Raw genomic sequence first — 18,355 nt, forward strand, 5'->3', positions numbered from 1 at the left:
TCTTTTGGATTATTTCTTTTATGGAAATCTCTAGGAATGAAATTACTAGGTCAAAAGATATAAACCTTTTTAAGGCTTTTTATTCATTCCACCAAATTGCTTTCCAATTTACACCAACCACCAGCAATGGATGCATTATCAGTTTCACGGTACTTGTTAGCCTTATCATTTTAAAAATGTATTGCTAATTTAAGAGGTGAAAAATTAGATCTCATTGTTGCTTTAATTTGCATTACTTTGATTATTTGTGAGTGTGGACATTTTCTCCACATTTGTTTACTGATGATGTTACTGTTTGTGAAAATAATGTGTTCAAGCTCCTTCTTTCTTAGCCCTAGCCTTTCTGGCAGAGAATGAAGAGACTGAAGTCTGAGTTAGGATCTATGACTTAGAGAAAATCTCATATTTTTAAATTCAGACATTCACATTTAATTTGTGCTTCTGACAAATGAAGTCAAATTATAAGGAAAAGAAAAACCCCAACGTGCAAAAGGCAGCTCCTGGCTCCTTTGGCAGGGGCCGGCCATGGACTATACCTACGGGTTCTTTGGGATGCAGGTGGTACCCACTTGTGTGATATGGACCATATGCTTTATTCAAGTTATGAAAGTTGCTTAAATCTTCTCTGGAGCAAGGCAGAGAAAAAATGTGCAAATAGAAAACATTTAAGTCCTTATTTTTTACCAAGTAAAAATAACTCACAGCCAGAATGAAATAAATACAATCTCCAATTCCTTTCATTGCAAAAGCAAATACACATTTTGGTCAACAAAACACATACCCTTAGTACTCATTAAATTCTGCACATAAAAGACTTGACACTTGCTCTTAGCCAAACACAGAGAATGGTGGCACATGGAGGGACGTGCTCCCTAATCGAATAATAACACATTAAGGAAGAAACAGATGTAACCTCAGTCTCTTCAACTGTAAAATGGTGATACGGTAGCTACAAGGAGGAGAGGAGATGAAGCAACATAAAAGTGTCTAGAATATTATTACTCAATAATGAACTATATATGGTCCTCAATAATAATTATTGAGTACATACTAATAAGGTGCTCAGTAAACTCTAGGGATTTCTCTCTGTCTCTGTCTCTCTCTCAATTTAACCCCACACACCCCGCGGCAGTCTCTGTACTGCCCGGTAACAACACAGGGAGATGATGACCTCTTGGTTCTGCAGGGAGGGCTTACATCAAGCCTCAGCCCAGCCGAGGCTCAGCGATGAGAGAGGCTGCCGACAGCCAATTAGAAATGGCTCTTTTGGAAAGGGGCTGCCCTAAGGCGCTCAGGTCAAGTGGAACAAAGAGGGGGAGGGGCTCCTTCTGGGCCAGAAAGTAGCAAAGGGCAAAAGAGGCATTTTGGATCCAGGTGGGGTTACAGAGAGGACAGACACAAGAGGTTGAGGAGAGTTAAACAGTAAAAAAATTCACTTTTAGTTCAGAAAAAACATTGCATGTGTGTGAGTGGTTGGCTGAAAAAAAAATGGAGCTGTGAGATAACATGGTAAGAAAATATTGATATTAATGAAAACTATAAGATGATAGCTATTTAAAAAAAACTATGTGGTAGTTTTGGGAAAAGCACCCTAGTTTAAGCTTATAGGTAAAAATGCTGCCTTCTAGTTTTGTTTCTACCATTAACTAGCTGGCTGATCTTTCCAGTGCTCTGAACCTCTCTGCAGCCAGTTCTTTATTTTTACAGTGGGGAGACCACCACCTGCTTGGCGAACTTCCAAGCCCCAGGGAGAATGGGTTCAATGAGATGAGATGGAGGAAACTGTGACAAATGTTAGTCCTGTGCAAACTGGATGTTACATCCTCATTCCTGCAAAATGGGAAGAGCACCATCTAAACAGAAAAGCTGCCTCGTGTGAGCACCTCTTGCTGGCAGGCATTTTTCCAGAACCTCAACCTTCACTATCACACTTAGTATCACAACAATCACAAGTGAAACAGGATCAATGGCTCTTTTATAGGTAAGGAAGGGGCTCAGAGTGGGCGGCTCACTCAAAGCCACACAGCTGGCAAGTGGAGGAACCCAGAAATGCTCTCTGGCACTTATACGATATGGACCCATAACAACAGCACCAGTGAAGGCATTCTGAGTTAGGAGGTGCTCCACAAAGCATCAGATGCCATCCCTACTCGGAAACCCCTCTTGCTATACTGATCTCGTGCTGCTTTGATATCTTACTTTTCTTATCCCTATAGACTGTGAATTCCTTGGGGCTTGGGTTCTCTGCCCCAGAGCCTTGAATATAGCACATGTTCTCCAATAAATCCTTGTTAAGTTGAGATGAATATTTGGAAGGCAAATGTTGCCAAAATACAAAGGTGCTTGTGCATCAGAAAGCAGGGCTGCACATCAATTTTCTTTAGTGAGAAGATCCGAAGGTGCAAACGCCTTCTCACAAAGTCCCGGGGCTTGCCCTACCGATGTATTAACTTCTTCACTATTTCTTCCACACGGGGAAGGACAACGCCTCCTTCCCGGGATCCCAGCGAGAGCAGGGTGGGAAGAGCCCCAGCCAAGAGGGAAACAGGGCCAGTTCACCTGCTCTAGAGAGTCTGCCAGCAGAGATCTTACGCACAGCAGGATCCATCTCAGCAACTTTTGGTACCTGTGATTAAAGACATTGTGCTCTAAGGACTAATCGAGAAGCTGTCAGCAAAGGGTCTGGGAAAACAGGCACTCTCATACCCTTCTGGTGGGACTACAAATTGGCAATTTATCTCAAAACCCTAAGAGAGGTGCACGCCCTTTGGCCCATCAATTTCATTTCTAGAAATTTATCCTAATGAAATAATGAAGAATTCCTTCAAGGTTTTACCTATAAGGATATTTGCCTAGAAAAAATTGGAACTGACTTAAGTGTCCAACAATGGGATTGATTAATGTATATATGTCCACCAGATAAAATTTTATGTAGCCGTTGATTTTTTATTTATTTATTTTCCTTTGGTGAGGAATATTTGCCCTGAGCTAACATTTGTGCCAATCTTCCTCTATTTTACATGGGATGCCACCACAGTGTGGCTTGATAAGCAGTGCCAGGTCCGTGCCCGGGATCTGAACCTGTGAACCCCGGGCCACTGAAGCGGAGTGCGTGAACTTAACCACTACACAACCGGGCCAGCCCCTTATGCAGCCATTTAAAATGGTGACATGTGGAAGAAACATTTAGTGTCTGGGAAATGCTCAGAATATGATAAGTGAAAATGCAGGTTATAAAATAAGATCATTTTCCTTTTGCTTATCTGATTTGTTGAATTTTCTCCAATAAACATGGTTTTTTGTTTGTAAACAGAAGAAACTGACTGTTGAGATGTCATTTTAAAAAACAAAACCAAGGGGCTGGCCCTGTGGCCGAGTGGTTAAGTTCGCGTGCTCCGCTGCAGGCGGCCCAATGTTTCGTTGGTTCGAATCCTCGGCGCAGACATGGCACTGCTCATCAAACCATGCTGAGGCAGCGTCCCACATGCCACAACTAGAAGGACCCACAACGAAGAATATACAACTATGTACCGGGGGGCTTTGGGGAGAAAAAGGAAAAAAAAAATAATTAAAGAAAAAAAAAACAAGAAGCTGACAGGGGGCGTAGATCTGTTCCTTCCCGAAGGGTCACACAGGAGGAAGACAGGAGACAGATCTGCAGATCAGAGGCTGCTGCAGGGTGGCAAATCTCTTCCCAGGAGCCCTACAGCTCTGCTCAGAGCACTGGGGCCCTACCAGTTCCCACCCCTCAGTAAAGCAAAGGAGTCCGAAAGTAATTCAATTCCTACCATCTTCCCTAAGCGTCAGCTGGAATCAAAAATCATGACTGAGATCTAATCTCTAGCTGTCTGTGGAGAAGGCAGGGGCAGCATGCGCTAAGTCCTTGGACAGAGCACCCGTGAAGTCAGGCGGTAGGAACCCAGAGGAGGAGGAGGGCCCTGAGTGACCTTAGGTAGGAGCTGGGATGGGGGTTGGACAGGAAAGGAACTGAGGATAAGACTTCCTGAGGCAGAGATGCGAGAGGGGCATTCCTGGCCCAGGGGAGGGAGAGCAGGGAGCCTGGTTAAGGAACAGCAGGTGGTCCAGCCACTGGGGCATTCCAAGAATCCCCCTGTCAAGGAGGTGGAAAGTTTGAAAGGTCTGAAAGATTTCAACCAAGAGAGTGACTTGCTCAGAGCTGTATTCTAGAAAGATTGCTCTGGTGGCTGTATGGATGACCAGAAGGGAGCTAATCCCATGTCAGCCATGTCCTTGGGGTACGTGCACGTGGGTATTTGGGTACCAGCTGCTCCAGAGGTGAGATATGAGAAAAGGACAGGATGGGAACTTGCATTTACTGAGTAGCTACTAAGCGTTGCTGTTTAAACTCATTACCTCTTCTAATCCTTACAGTAACCCACTAAAAATTGATATTTCCCCTCATTTACAAATGAGAAAAACTAGGTTCAGAGAGATCTAGTAACTTACTCAAGGTCACACAGTTAATATCCTACACAACCAGCAGTGAACCCAACTCGTCTGCCTCAGAGGCCCAAATCCCATGCCACAGTGCTGGGGGCCGAAAGGCCCCGTGGGTAAGAGGCAGAGGCCTTACCCTCTCTGACTCAGACTGCTGGTCTCCATTCTCAGATCTGTGCAGTGCCCTTCTTTTTTGGTCTACTTCACACCACAGCAAATGCAAATTAGAATATGAATATTGACATCAAAATAGCATCCAAAGTTGGAATTTCTGTGATTGAGGCTGCAGCATACTTTAACCTATCTGGAGACAGGGAGCTGACAGTTGTGTGCTAAGGTGTGAAAATGTCTGTTCTACAAGAGTCTACCTAGATTTTCCTGCCCCACACACGCTTACTCACCTCCTTTAATACACTAGGAAATATTTGGCCAGGAACTCCAGTCTTTGCTAAGCCAGCTGTGAATTTCTCCTTTCAATCACAGAGACTATAAATGAACAAGCTCAATTTATCTTTTAAGATAAAGATTTTAAAAGGGCTGTGAAATGAGCCCACTGGATTAAATCATTTTGATACTGATTAAAACAGATAATTTTTCAGGGGTTCCCCAATAGGCAAAAAAATGACATCCTTATGTGAATATCTTAATGTTCCTTGCAGGTGAGAAGGAACATGTGTGCCGCCATCGCTTTTAAAACCTGGCATTCTGATGCCAGGCTTGTGTGGTGCTGCAAGAGAATGCTGCTGTTTGGTGACAGGCACAAGCCCCGCCACACGGCGTTCTTCTGCAGGCAGGGTCTGGAGGGAGATACTCCAGAGGAAAGCACCACATTCTCCCTTTAGAAAGTGATGGCTGGGTAGCATCTTTGCCATTTCCTCTTCCTAATTTTGAGCAAGTCAGACTTCAAAAGAAGCCAAGCTATAGAAGAACTTGACCACCTTGCTCCCATTTATCCAGAGAAATATGTTATCATCCTTCTTTTTTTGTTGTTGGGCTGAAGCAGAGCAGGTATGGAATAAAGCCACACTATAGTATCTATTAACAATTACTTGCCAATGGTCACACGGATACTCTGAAAGCTCCTATTCCAGATGCTTTGAAAATCTGCAGCACAAATGAACAAGGGATGGAGAAGGGGCTCTGCTCAGTCATATTAGAGATGGACCCTCCAACACACCACGGTGACCTCTCCAGAGGTCGGCCCCACATTTTCTATTTGCAATTCAAACCCAAGGTGAGAGTGAAGAGGGCGAGATTGGGTTCTTGATTATATCTGCAAGGTCACTATTGCTATGCAGAGTTAGAGGAGGCCAGGTGACAACCCAGTACATTTGAAGATTAGATCTTTGTGGGGAACTGCCTCAATTTCATAGCAGAAACCAAATCTGAGATGTCTGCATTAGACTCATCTGGAGAGCCACGTAGATATGCTGCCATATAAAGGGGTGGGGGTTGGGGTGGGGAGCAGGGAGAAAAAAGCCAAGGAAACATTTTCTACTGCAGTGAGAGAGGTCAGACGAAGCCAAATCCTGAATAGCTCGAGAAAGGGAGCTGGAGAGCACTGAAGAAGACCAAGTCCTGTCTGGACTGAACAACGCTGGAGTTTCAATTACAAAATAGCTCTTCCAAGAACAACTGCAAAATATCAAGTCTGTAGAAATCTGTAAGATCGAAGGGGGGAAAAGTGAAAATTGAAAAGGGTATACTAATAGATCTGTCAACAGTCCGATGGTGACAAGCCACATTTCTATAAAATGCCTTCACCATTTGCGTCACCTGAAATGTACTGACACTCTCTATAGAACATTATTTGCTGAAGCTATTCTTGAAAAGACTGGCCGGGGAGGAGGAGAAGGGGAGGGGAAGATCGGCTTTAGACACTATCAAGGGAAGAAAAGGGAGATGGCGTGGAGGGAGAGAGATCTAGATTGTTTAAGCGAACCTTTGAACAACATCAAAAAACCTGAGTGTAACTGGTTATTTGCAGAAATGTTACATATCATAAAAAGGGGATTTTCTTGAGGCCCAGTGCTTACGTGTATGAGGAGGGAGGCAATGGTCTGCAGAGAGCAGATGTGACCGGTGAAGCACATCTGTCCTCTGCATGAGGAGGGACCCTGTTCTTTGCTTTAAGTAATATTCTAATGCCAGCCAGAGCCCGGGAGCCAGTCATCAAGGAGGGAAAATTTGGTGAGAGAATTCCCCCCTCCCTGCCACTCCATTTTATACCTGCAATCCAACTCAGTTACATGCGACTGGGATAGAAGATAAAAAGGTATATTTAGGGACTTAAATAACAGCCAAGTAAAGAATTCCAGCTGCCAGTCTCTGGCAGGGTGCAACAGACCGCAGTTAAGTCTATCTGAATTTACACTACAGGACTTTTATTTCGGGACTTGAATCTCAGCTGTTAAAAATTCACTCTCAGCTGAAACTAAGAATTTAAATGCTTAGTCAGAGCAAATTATTTTGCAATTAAAAGGAAGGAATCAATTCCTTTGACCATTTCAAGTTAATGAGAGGTCCTTTCTGACTTCATAAAATTAAAACTGCTTTCAATTTTTAAAAAACTGTTGAGCTAGACAAAGGCCCTTATTAGAGTGGTACATTTGAGGGGCGTAGGGATAATGAAGCAAGTGATCCCAAACATCTTTTGGAAAACAAAACACTTGTTTCAGGACAGTAGTATGAAATATTGTAGTGGTAAGAACACAGATGCTGCAAGTAGGTGGACCTGGAATCGAATCCTGGCTTTGCCAGGCTCTGACAGTGTGACCTTGGAATGGAATCCTGGCTTTGCCAGGCTCTGACAGTGTGACCTTGGAATGGAATCCTGGCTTTGCCAGGCTCTGACAGTGTGACCTTGGAATGGAATCCTGGCTTTGCCAGGCTCTGACAGTGTGACCTTGGAATGGAATCCTGGCTTTGCCAGGCTCTGACAGTGTGACCTTGGGCAAACTTCACCTCTGAACCACAGTCTCCTTACACACGAAATGGGAATAATACCCCCAGGGTTGTTCTAAGGATTAAATGTGAGAGCTCCTAGCTTGGACCATCCTTAGTAAGTGCTGAATGAAGGGCGGCAACAATAATGATGACGACATTCATAACAACATAAAAATGCTCTCTCTATTATATTAGCCTCCCTGTAGAAGTCTGGAGAATCAGGTAGGGGGACTCTTAGCAAGGATGTAGTCTGTATGATTTCATACAATTTTACTGACGGTCCAAAAAGACAAGCAGAGCCTCTCCCTGCCCCCTAAAGGTCTCAAACATAAACTGCCAGGCTCCTCTTGGTTACTCCACCACTGTGAGGAGAGCCCACAGCATCCTCCTCAAACCCACCTTTTGTGCCCTGTGTCTGCATGGTGGCCATGTGCATGCAGAACCACGGCAGTCATTTCCCTGGAGATGCTTCTTGCTTTTGGTCACAACCAGCCCCAGGGCAGAGGTCAGCTGGAGGGGGGAGCTGTGCTGGGATGGGGAGGCTGAGCCAATTTCTACAGAACCCTGTGAACCCCAGGCCCTGTGGGGTGGGCGAGGGACAGACCAACAGCGGTAACTCTGAACTTGCTTGCCTTTGTGGGTTTAAGCCAGAGTCTTAATGTTATTTGAAGACAGTTTTTTGTCTGTGAATATTTATAACAGTGTGAAAGCTCCCGGACAGCTGGTACTGCATTCTGAAGTGTGCTAACAACACTGTATCAAACAGCCCTCTATTGATCACATCATACTTTTTTGTGGCCACGCATTTCAGACACGGTGCTTAGACATTTTGAATAAGAACTTCAAGTACCTTTTGCTTCAAGCGGTTTTTCACCTCTTTTATTCCCATTTTTGCATGATCTTTTGCCTGCATGAAAAATTAATTTAAGTTAAGATTCCCTTTCTGTTTCCAGCAGGGACTATGCTTGATTTCAGTCCGTCGCGGATCACCTTCTCTGATTACTGGAAAAAGGAAGGAAAAATGGGATCATCAAGTCAAAAACATAATGGCTATGAAAACAAATACAATGTTAAAAGGTTAAAAAAAATCCCTTAAAGAGGCTACAGAGATTTTATTTTCTGCATTTTGATGGCACTGAATTTTTTTTCCCCTTCCGAAGCCCTTCTTCTGCTCTCTGTAATTATTTATCTCAGCAGCCTGGCGACAGCTACCAGTAAGAGTAGAGCAGCAGCTTTTCTGTCTGCAAGATTCAGAATATCTATTACATTTCACTAGGGCAGGGCCTCAGGACCAATTTTCTGCCCAGGCTGAATGGCCTGAACAGACACATTGCTTGGTTTCTCTAGTTCCGTTTCTTAAGTCTCATTTCAGCAGACACGCTGGCTTTTATTTTCTGTCATTTTAGACCTGTGTGGTTCTGTTGGCAGCCACCCACCCCATTAAAATAACTACAGCTTAAGCACAGAAAGGACTAACAAAATTAAAAATGGAAATAAAACAAAACCACCCCAGTTAAGTGGCTCAGAGTCAAATTAGCAGGCAAGAGAAACCATGAGAAGAAAATACTTGAGGCTTGTAAAAGATGGAGCATCGGGAACCGACGTGTTCTCCCATGTTCACTCTGCTGTGGGCAGGAGTTTCACAAACAATGCATTTCCTATAGGGCAGTCATCAGAGAGATGATGAAGGATTTGGGACAAAAATTAGGGGATGTGTTTCCACCATGAACACTCTTCAGTAACCTGCAAAGGAGCTGCCTTCTTTTGACATAATAATGGGGATACCCATAGGAAAGGTTTGCCAGAACACCAGGTGGGCCAGGCCTCGGGTCCCAAGGACACTGGCATGCAGCAGCCAGAATTTTAGCCACCCAGCCTACGTTTTAAAAGCCCAAACCAGTAGCCTCCCACTTCTCTATCACAGCAACCGTGAGCAGAAACACTTTAAATTAAAAATGTCAGTGACCTGGTCATAAAATATCACTGCTAAATAATTCTAAGAGCATTGAGAGCTTTAGGAAATAGCACAGCGGCCCCTGAATCCTCTCTGCTGTATTGGATCAGGTATATTTAAGAGTTCTGTTATGCTAAGGAACAGATCTGAGACCTGAGACCAAGACCCGTACTTACAAACTTATAGACAGTCTTCATGGCTGGGTTTGCTTTCGTTTTTACAGTATTCAGAATTGCTCCACTTCCTTTCTGTAATAAAAATGTCAATTAGCAATTTGGACTGAAGATACTGTAGGCCAACACCAACAAAGACCTCTTCTCTTGAATCAAGTTGAGCAACATTTCAAGAGTATGTAATTTAATTAGAGAAACAGGCCTAGATAGTAACTGGTCCCGGGCCATTAGTTAAGCCCATGGCAGATTCACCAGGGGTGGGCATTGAGGAGGAGGTCGGGATGAGGATGGAGATAACCAGCTGAGGGTGGACTCTAGGCTCAGTATTTTGCTTGGCACCAGTCCGCTGGCTGGAAGGAAAGCTCATCACAGGCGCTCTGAGGCAAGGGTTTCCCCAGAGTAATCTACAGCTTCTCAAGAAATTCTAGCTACCACGGACAATGTCAAGGTAAGTTTAAGACAAGGAACTCTACAGCTAATGCTAAACCGGCGCAGAAAATTGGGGGCCTGATTAGTCAGGATTATCTGGCTACTCTGGAGACATGCTACCCTCAGCCATGCACCTTCCTCTCCTCATCCTGGTTTTCTGTGTTGCCGCTTTAAATCACAAGGAAAGTAGGCTGCCTTCCTTACACCTATATCTTAAGAAAAGGAAAGAATAGCCATAAATGTTAATCATTTCTCGGCTCAGCTTCTTTAGGAGAGCAGAGGAGTAAGAGGGGGAGGGAAGGCTTTCCCAGTACACAAAGGAAGCAATGAATGGATATGGTGCACACAGGCTCCAGACATTTTGTGAGAGCTCATTGTGGGGACATCATGTGTCAGGCTCTGAGGGTACTGAGCCACAGGAGGGCTGCTCTCTGCCTTCACAGACCTCCAGTCTGGAGGGGCACAGGGTAAACACTGACAACCTGAGGTGATGAGAGCTGTACTGGTCGTGTGCACAAGGAGTGTCGGGGCAGCTCACTGTCTCAAAGGTCAGAGAAGGCATTAGAGGACAAACCGTTTGGCCTGGTCCATAAAGGATGAGTAGGAGTTCATGTAGGGGATAGGAAGGATAAGAACATTCTAGGGATAGGAAACAGCACATGGGAAAGTGCGGAAGTTGAAAAGCCAGGGTGTGTTCCATGAGTACCAAGTGGTCAGTGTATCAGGGGAGGAATGGCAAGCGAGGCTGAGAGGCCAGACGGGTCAGCTCATGAAGGGCGAGGGTAAGGAGTCTACACTCCAGAGGATTTTTAATCAAATGGATCACATAATCAGATTTGTGCGGGTTTCGAAAGATAATTCCAACTTATTCAAACTGAGAGACTGGATCAAGTGGGTATATAAAAGAATAAGATACACTAATGTAATTATTGGGATTAACTTTTAGCACAATTTTTGGTAACTGCCTGTATTAGAAATTTTGAGCATTAGTTAAAAACATTACAATTTGACCTAGAAAGCATTCTATGTTGTAGGACAATATGAAATTTTCACCCACTCATTTATTCCATAGTGCTTTCCAAAATTATTCAGTATCCCATTTCAATGGTCCTTTGGAGTATTAAAACTCCCTTTATCAATCAATCAACAAGTCCTTATTGCTGGACTATGATTTGCCAAGTGCTGTGTTTGGCCCTTCAAGAAGAACAAAAGAAGTCTTTCACTGAGGAATTGCTTACTCCTGGCCAACTGCAGCCACTTCCAACCGACCTGCCTTGGCAGCAGAGCACTTGGCCCACAAGCAGGAGAGAACACATCACATTATGCTGGAGTTGCCTGTCTGTGTTCTAGCCCCCTAATGAGATGGGGAGCTTCCTTAGGGCATGGCCTGTGTCCTGCTCCCCACTGTATTCCCAGGACCCAGTGTGGCACCGGGCACACAGTAGGCCTTCAGCACATACTCACTGATAAACCCATGTAAAGGAAAGGCAAGAATTTGAATTCTCTAGTGGCTTCTGAAGTCCTAAGCACCTGGCTTCCAATACAATAAGAAATTGTTCACAACAACAGTGAGGGGATGAAAAATTCTCTCAGTGATGTGTCCCATTTTTTCAGGAGCCTTCGCTGTGAAAAATATTGCAGAGCAGCAAGACGGTCACATTTTTGGTTTTTCCATGAAAACTTCCCAGTTGCACTGGTCCGAGAAAGAGACCCCCCCCCAGCACCCCCAGAGATGCTCTAAGATGACCACACCTATTCAACATGCGTTGGCCAGCTGCCTGAGACCAGAAGCTTCTCCTGGCTCTCCTCACCCTCACCGAGGGATGGCTTTGGACAGTCTCATCCTGCTAGGCTCCACCTGGCACTAGAACAGCCTGGCTTTACAAACAAGACCATCTTCAGCTGAGAGAATGGAGTGCCCCAGGCTGAATGACAGCCTTGTGGGTGGCCTTAGAAGCAGAGGGCTGCCAGGAGGCTAAGGAGGGGCCCAGGTGGCTCTGTGGTGGTACACACTTACCCGGACTGTGGAGAGCCACTGATGGTACAGTTTATCGCTGCCTGGGGAAAGAGGAGTCAGAGAAGCTGTTATCGAAAGAAGCTATGTGCCCTCAGGAGTTCCTCAAATTGCTCTCAGCATGGAGGGCTTGGAAAGTTCAAAATCTGGAGAACCACGTGGAGACTCCCATGCCCCATTCTCTGAAGGAGGCAGGAATGAGCTGCCGCCACAGGCTCTCTTCTTCACACAGAGACCTGATCCTATCAGTGCCCTGAGCACAAACCAAAATCCTCCCCATTGTCCAAAGGAAGAGGTCCGAGCTCTTAGCAAGCCTGCCTCTCTTCTCCAGTCTTGTCTTGGCACCCCCTCACCCGCTGCCTCTCCATCCTGTGTGACCATTCTGTACTACCTTATGCTCCAACCACGAGGAACTACCTCGGGCTCCCTGACCATGCGTCCTTGCAGTCCTCCATGCCCTCACAAATGCTGTTCCCCTTCTCTGGCCACTGTTCCCTCCTGTTCCCCACTGTTCCTTTCTGCTGAGTACCCTCAATGACCAGCTCAGATGTCATTTCCTCTGTAAGCTTCTCCTTTCTCCTACTCCTTCCTCTAAACAGCCCTCTAAAATAGGTAGCATCCATTCAGAAGTCCAAGTTCTCTGAAGCTCTGTGAGCCACCCGAGGACAGGAACCACAGGGCCGAGTGTCCCAGCGTGAGCACTCTGCTGGACACACACTCGGCCCTCAATACCCTTGAGTCGTGACAGGGCAAGAAAAGGAGGTGTTGTTGGGAAACTTGTCATTTTATCTGGTGGGATGAGGAGGTCTTATGGGTGACGGCTCTTCTAGAAGCTCCGAATGACCTGACTTAGTTTAGCAACACAAAAAGCCCGTCTTCTCCTCAGAACTCATATTCACCTATTAGAACACTACCCAAACTTGCCTCCTTTGTGCAGTTCTCAGGTTACAGAGTGAGAATTGATAGAGAACTATTCTAATGGCACAAAAACCTGTTTCTGCTCCTTCTCCTGAGCTGGTTTAATTTGTATGTGTTTTAGTTAAGTATCTCCTCCTCCTGCCAGTGTAAAAGCTCCCTGAGGGCAAAACTAGGTCCCCCATTTCTACTCTGCAGGGCTCTGCGCACAGCAGCTGCTCAGGAAATGCTTAGTGACGATCCACTATTGCCGTCGGCAGACTTGCACGGACGTGCTTAATCGTGCTCTCCGTGCAGCACAGGCTGATGGGGCCTCTAAAAGTGGTTCTGCAGGGGAGATAACGCCTGTCTCTGAGTTTATGGACTGCTAGTTGGATCAGCACTGTAGTCCATACACACGCTCAGAATAAGAGGGGGCCAGCAGCGTGATTCTTATTATTTTGCATTTAGTTTTGACTTTGCTGCCAAAGACTGAGGCCTTGCAACCTGGAAAGAAGACCAGATGGGGACTCAGGAGGGAGGGTCGGTCACTAACACCTCTCTGGGCCTCAGATGTCTCCTGAAAAATGAGGCGATGATCCCTCCAGCCCTAAAGGCCCGCAGAGACCGGGCACTCTGTGGTGACTTCCACATTTTAAAGAAACATTTACTGAGCAGTGATCCTGCGCCAAGGTCTGTCCTGGGTGGCTGCACAAACCTTTCCTCACAGACTCTGGGTGAATCTCGACAGGAATCCTCTGAGGTAGGCACCATTACTCTCAGCGCAAAGACAAGAGAACTCCAGCTGAAAGCGGTGAAATGACTCGACCGAGTACTCACTGCCAGGGAGGAGGTGGTGTCCTGATTTGAATCCAGGTCCCTAATGCGATACCTGCTGTGCTTCCCACTGCATCACATTAACTACGTTAACTAGACTTTGCTCACCCAGGGGAAGCAACTGACCCCAGGACAGAAGAGTTCAGCTAGGCCAATGTGCATCTCATCAGAAGATGAAGAGGAATTCCTCAAACATTTCAAGGCCAAGGTTGAGATCAGTTTTTCCCTAACTCCCAATGAAGGAAAAAGGAGGCCACTGTTACTCCTGCCAAGCACACACTAATCCCACACAGCAGCCCACAGCACAGAGGGGAAAATGAAATGCTTCTCACCAGCGTACTCGCCCATGTTGATCTCCTCTTCAAAAACATCACTGAAACCTTCACCGGAATTGAGAAGGTCTAATCTACCATCAATAAACTGTAGAAAGAAAAAACAAAAACGTAACTGTGCACACAGAAACGGGAGAAAAATCCATTCAGCTGGATACCTTAGTGTATGACCAAGAACAACCATGTTTTCCAAGACAGGAAAGGGCCTTGAGAACTGTGAGTTTTCAGAACGTGAGTTTCAACTAGCAAGTTTCTAAAGAACTGGCTGCATGTTTATGATAACTTGTCAAACCGTGTGGCATATTTGCAGAGGGTCTGTCTGATCCCTGACCGCTCGTCTCACCCAATCCCCGCCCCAGACTCTGAGCCGCTGCAGGCCGAGGCCAGAGCCCCACCCATGCCCGCAGCCTCAGTGCTCAGCGTGGAGACAGCCGCAGAAATCTCCGCCAGGGATCCCGACGCAGGCCAACCCCGGGAGAGCTGGCACCTGTTTGAAGAGCTGCAGCTGTGTGGCATTCTGCAGGAACTGCCTCATGGCTCCAGAGCGATAGTGGGACACGAAGGCTTCCTCGCAGAAGGTGATCGGCTCCTCCTGGGAAATGGAGACAGAGAGGGGAGTTAGAGGAACGGAGTGAGAGCGACCCGTTAGGCAGCACTTCCACATCTGCTGATTTATCTAATCCTCCTGTACCTGGTGCAGTGGCTGTTATCATTGACAGCCTTGTAGCCTGTGGATGAGGAAGCTGTGTCAGAGGGGAAAAGTCATTGCCAAAAGTCACACACCTGGCAGGAGGCAGAGCGGGAAGCAAAAGCAGGATTCTAAACCCCACCCCGGTCCCTTCCACATTAGCCACAGTCACGTCCCAACAGTGAGTTAGTGGCATGTGCCCTCCAATGTGATGATTTCCAAACTTTTTGCTTTTGGGAGTGGAACGCTTTCTTCAGAGAGCACCTTCCGCAGGAGGAGTTCTGCTACATAAAACAGCCCAGCAGCTCTGGGGAGCCGGGGAGGGGGTGGGGGCCGGGCTCGCCTTGCTGGGCCGTCTTCCCCTCTCTGACCCCCGGCCTCTTCGCAGTCCCTGAGGCACCAGTTGTGGAACCCAGTTTGAAAACCATTTACACAGTGATCTTAACCAATAGCAAATTATAATTTTAAGATAATTATTTATACGAAAAAGCATGGATGATCAAAAATAAAATTTACCATCAATTTTATGCTGATGCTGTTTGATAAGGAAGTTTGCTTTCACCAAACTACGTTTTATGAGTCAAGAGAATGACACCCTAAGCTTAAAAAACATCCCATCCTTGTAGTCAACACCTCAATCCTCCTTTGAAGGTATCTGGAGTGCTCATCCACACAGACAAGTCTTTAATTTCGATGGTGTATTCTCCATTCTGAAAGATCAGACTTTTACATCTTGAGCAGAGTTAAAGGTACCCCTCCCTTCACAGACTTGGTGGCAAACACAGAGATGTTTGAAGCTCCACTTTTATCCTGTTTTAATGAGTTACGTGAGTGTTAAATTTACTGTCTAGCTGCTATAAATTCCAAGAGATCTTCCTGTTTAAATCTAGCCAATGTTAGCTCAGCAACAGGGCAGACTTACTGCACAAAGTCTGCACGGATGACCTCAAAAAATTAGGCTGGAGGGGAATGTTGATTTTTATAGAGGTATACACCACCGAATTCTACACAGGATCTGAGGCAGCCTACATAAGCACCTAAAACAAAGAAAAAAAATCAGAGTTGGAAAATACATAAAGATATAAAATGTATTTATTTGGGAAAATAGTATTGGATATGCAGCTCCTATATGGTTTCTAAAATTAAGTCACAAAATTAGCTCTGAGCTTCCTGGCTGCTAAAGCAAGAAGGGAAATAATGCACACTGTGCACTGTCTATGAGACAAAAAAGCTTCCCAGTTGTTCGGGAAAAAGACGGAGCTTTTCCTGACATTTATTACTTTGACGTGGATTTACACCTTTCGTGCTGAAGAGCTGAGAGATCAGCTGTGGTAACCAACAGAAGCCCACCCAGAATTCCATCCCTGTGGTCTGGAAGTTTTGCTTCTTACCCTTGGAAGCACAGCCGGGCAATTAATTCTCTCTCCAGGTGATCTCATCCCTGAGCACAGTGTCCCTCACACACTGAATGATAAATACTGTCAGCTCAGACACCTTTCGTGAGCTCTAATCCCATGTCTCCATCCCCACCTGGAATGGCCCACTAGCACTTCAAACTCAAAATGGCCCAAACCCCCAATTATTATCCCATTTGGACTGCACCCAAAATCTGTTTTTCTTTCTTTTCTAAGTTATCATTATCTATGGCCACCCATAGGAGACCTATCAGACTTCCCAAGTCCTTCCCATTTTACCAGTGAAATGTTTCACGTTTGTCTCCTACTCTCCATCCCACGACCCCGGCACAGGCCTGACAGATGTGTGGAGGTTTAACTCTACGCCCCTCTCCTGCTTCATTCTGCCCAGTCTACTCCAGTTCTTCTGGCCAGAGTGATTTCTAAAAAGCAAATTGGATCATGTCAATATCCTGCTCAAGAACTTTGGTTGCAGAGATGTTACATTTGTGTGATTCCTTGATTAATGTCTATTTCTTCCACTAGCCTATAAGCTTCTATGCGCAGGAATGGTACCTGTTTTGTTCAACATTGTGTGCCACACACATGGGGTCCTGGGTGGGAGAGGAAAGAAAAAGTCCTAGCTCCTTAGCCGGACAAACAAACCCTCTGTGTCACTTTCCTCTGCTCCCCCACATATCTTCTGCTCCTAATGCATCTCCTAATCACATGCCAGGGCGCTTTCCACTTTCTTCCTTGCTTTTGCCAGTTCTTTTCCTTCCACCTGGACTATCCTCCTGTTAAACACAGGCCTCTGGGTGGCAGTCACTCACCCTGCTCGGTGCCCCCACAGTGCCTTGTGCACCGCTGGCTGCTGGGCAATCTTCACTGTGTCCCCTGTGACCAGGAGCCTGAGAGGGCAGAGGCCCCACTGGACCATCTCTACCCTCCCCAGGACAGTGCAGAGCCCAGCCCCCAGTTAGCAGCTCAGGAACATTGGTTATAGAATCACAGAATGAGCTGGGCCCTGGTTCCCAGCATAGGAGCCTTGTGGTGGTACTGCTTGGCCTGATGGTAAAGCAGTCTCAGAGCAGGATATTAGGTGAGTGACACCTGTGCCCAGGAGTTTAGAACTGCTCAGAGGAAATGCTCAGTGGAGTTGTTAGCCTTCCGTCCTGGAGCTTTGGCTCAGCATTGCCAGGAAGGAGAAGTCTGCTGAGGGACCAATAAATTCAAGAGAGTTTACAACCAGATTTGTATGTGGGGGTAGCCTGAGGCAGGATTTAGCTGCAGGAGAGAAGAATCTCATCTGGAGGAGACATGAACATTTTGGGCCTGTCGTCTACTTACTAGCAGTGAAATCCCCCTGGATCATATGTCTGTGCCATAAAAACAGACCAAAGGATATGGCACGCATGGGAGAGTCAAGGGAAATGTGACAATGGGAGCTTTTTCTGTAAAGAGCTTACAGGACAACATCAGCAGCATCAGTTAGACACGGAAACAACTACCACCACACAGTGTAGTCGGTGGTGGTGTTGGGGGTGGGGGCGGTGTGCAGGGCTGCAAAATGTCCACAGGAGTCAGAAGAGGAAAAAGTTAACCCTCCCAGGGCAGCAGGTCAGAAAATGTGAGGAGAAGTGGGCATGTTTCAGTGGAGCCTGGATGGGTGCATAGGAGTTAGGTGAGCAAATCCTAGTTGTTCAGGGCAACTGTTCTACCCTAATCCTGCTGAAAAACAGTGACATTGTTACCCGGAGTCATGTACAAAGGTCTGAATGGCAATAGGCACAGAGGGCTCATTCCTCTGGAGCTGCTCACCTGCTAAGGAAGTGACCATAATCACAATTCACCTGATCTTTACAGAATAGCTGAGGTCAGGTGACTCACCCAAGGTCACATGACCCGTATGTGGCAGAGTCAGGGTTTTCTCCTCGGGGCCTCCAAAGCCTAGCCATCATCCACGTGGTCCACGTGGTTAGGTTTTCTCTGAGGCCTCAGTTCTAACTGTTTGCACTTGGACATCCGCTGGAGAGCATGAGAGTTTTCTTTAAAGTTGGACACTCAAACCACCTGCCTCTCAGAGACAAACAGCTCCCTGGAGTGAGCAAGCATTGTGAAGGCTCTTTCTGTCACAGGCCCAACTGGAGGATGCTGAACCATTTCCACCACCTGGTCCATTCCCCACCTGTCGCGGCAAGGGCCGCCCCCACTCCACTCTGCAGTGGAGAGGAGA

At 46.2% G+C, this 18,355-nt stretch overlaps 1 protein-coding gene across 26 annotated transcripts in view; it reads right to left on the reverse strand.

Moving 5' to 3' along the window:
* DENND1A (DENN domain containing 1A) overlaps window positions 1–18,355 on the reverse strand; it is a 514,434-nt gene that overhangs the window by 58,104 nt on the left and 437,975 nt on the right. For all 26 annotated transcript variants that reach the window (XM_070251752.1, XM_070251736.1, XM_070251739.1 and 23 more), the window contains 5 exons: window positions 14,525–14,629; window positions 14,038–14,125; window positions 11,978–12,018; window positions 9,535–9,606; window positions 8,255–8,311 (listed from right to left, as the gene is read on the reverse strand). In XM_070251752.1, the coding sequence (XP_070107853.1) occupies window positions 8,255–8,311; window positions 9,535–9,606; window positions 11,978–12,018; window positions 14,038–14,125; window positions 14,525–14,629 (363 nt within the window). The remainder of the gene's footprint in view (window positions 1–8,254; window positions 8,312–9,534; window positions 9,607–11,977; window positions 12,019–14,037; window positions 14,126–14,524; window positions 14,630–18,355) is intronic.

This window comes from Equus caballus, chromosome 25 (genome assembly GCF_041296265.1).
Source record: "Equus caballus isolate H_3958 breed thoroughbred chromosome 25, TB-T2T, whole genome shotgun sequence".
Taxonomy (NCBI): Eukaryota; Metazoa; Chordata; class Mammalia; order Perissodactyla; family Equidae; genus Equus; species Equus caballus.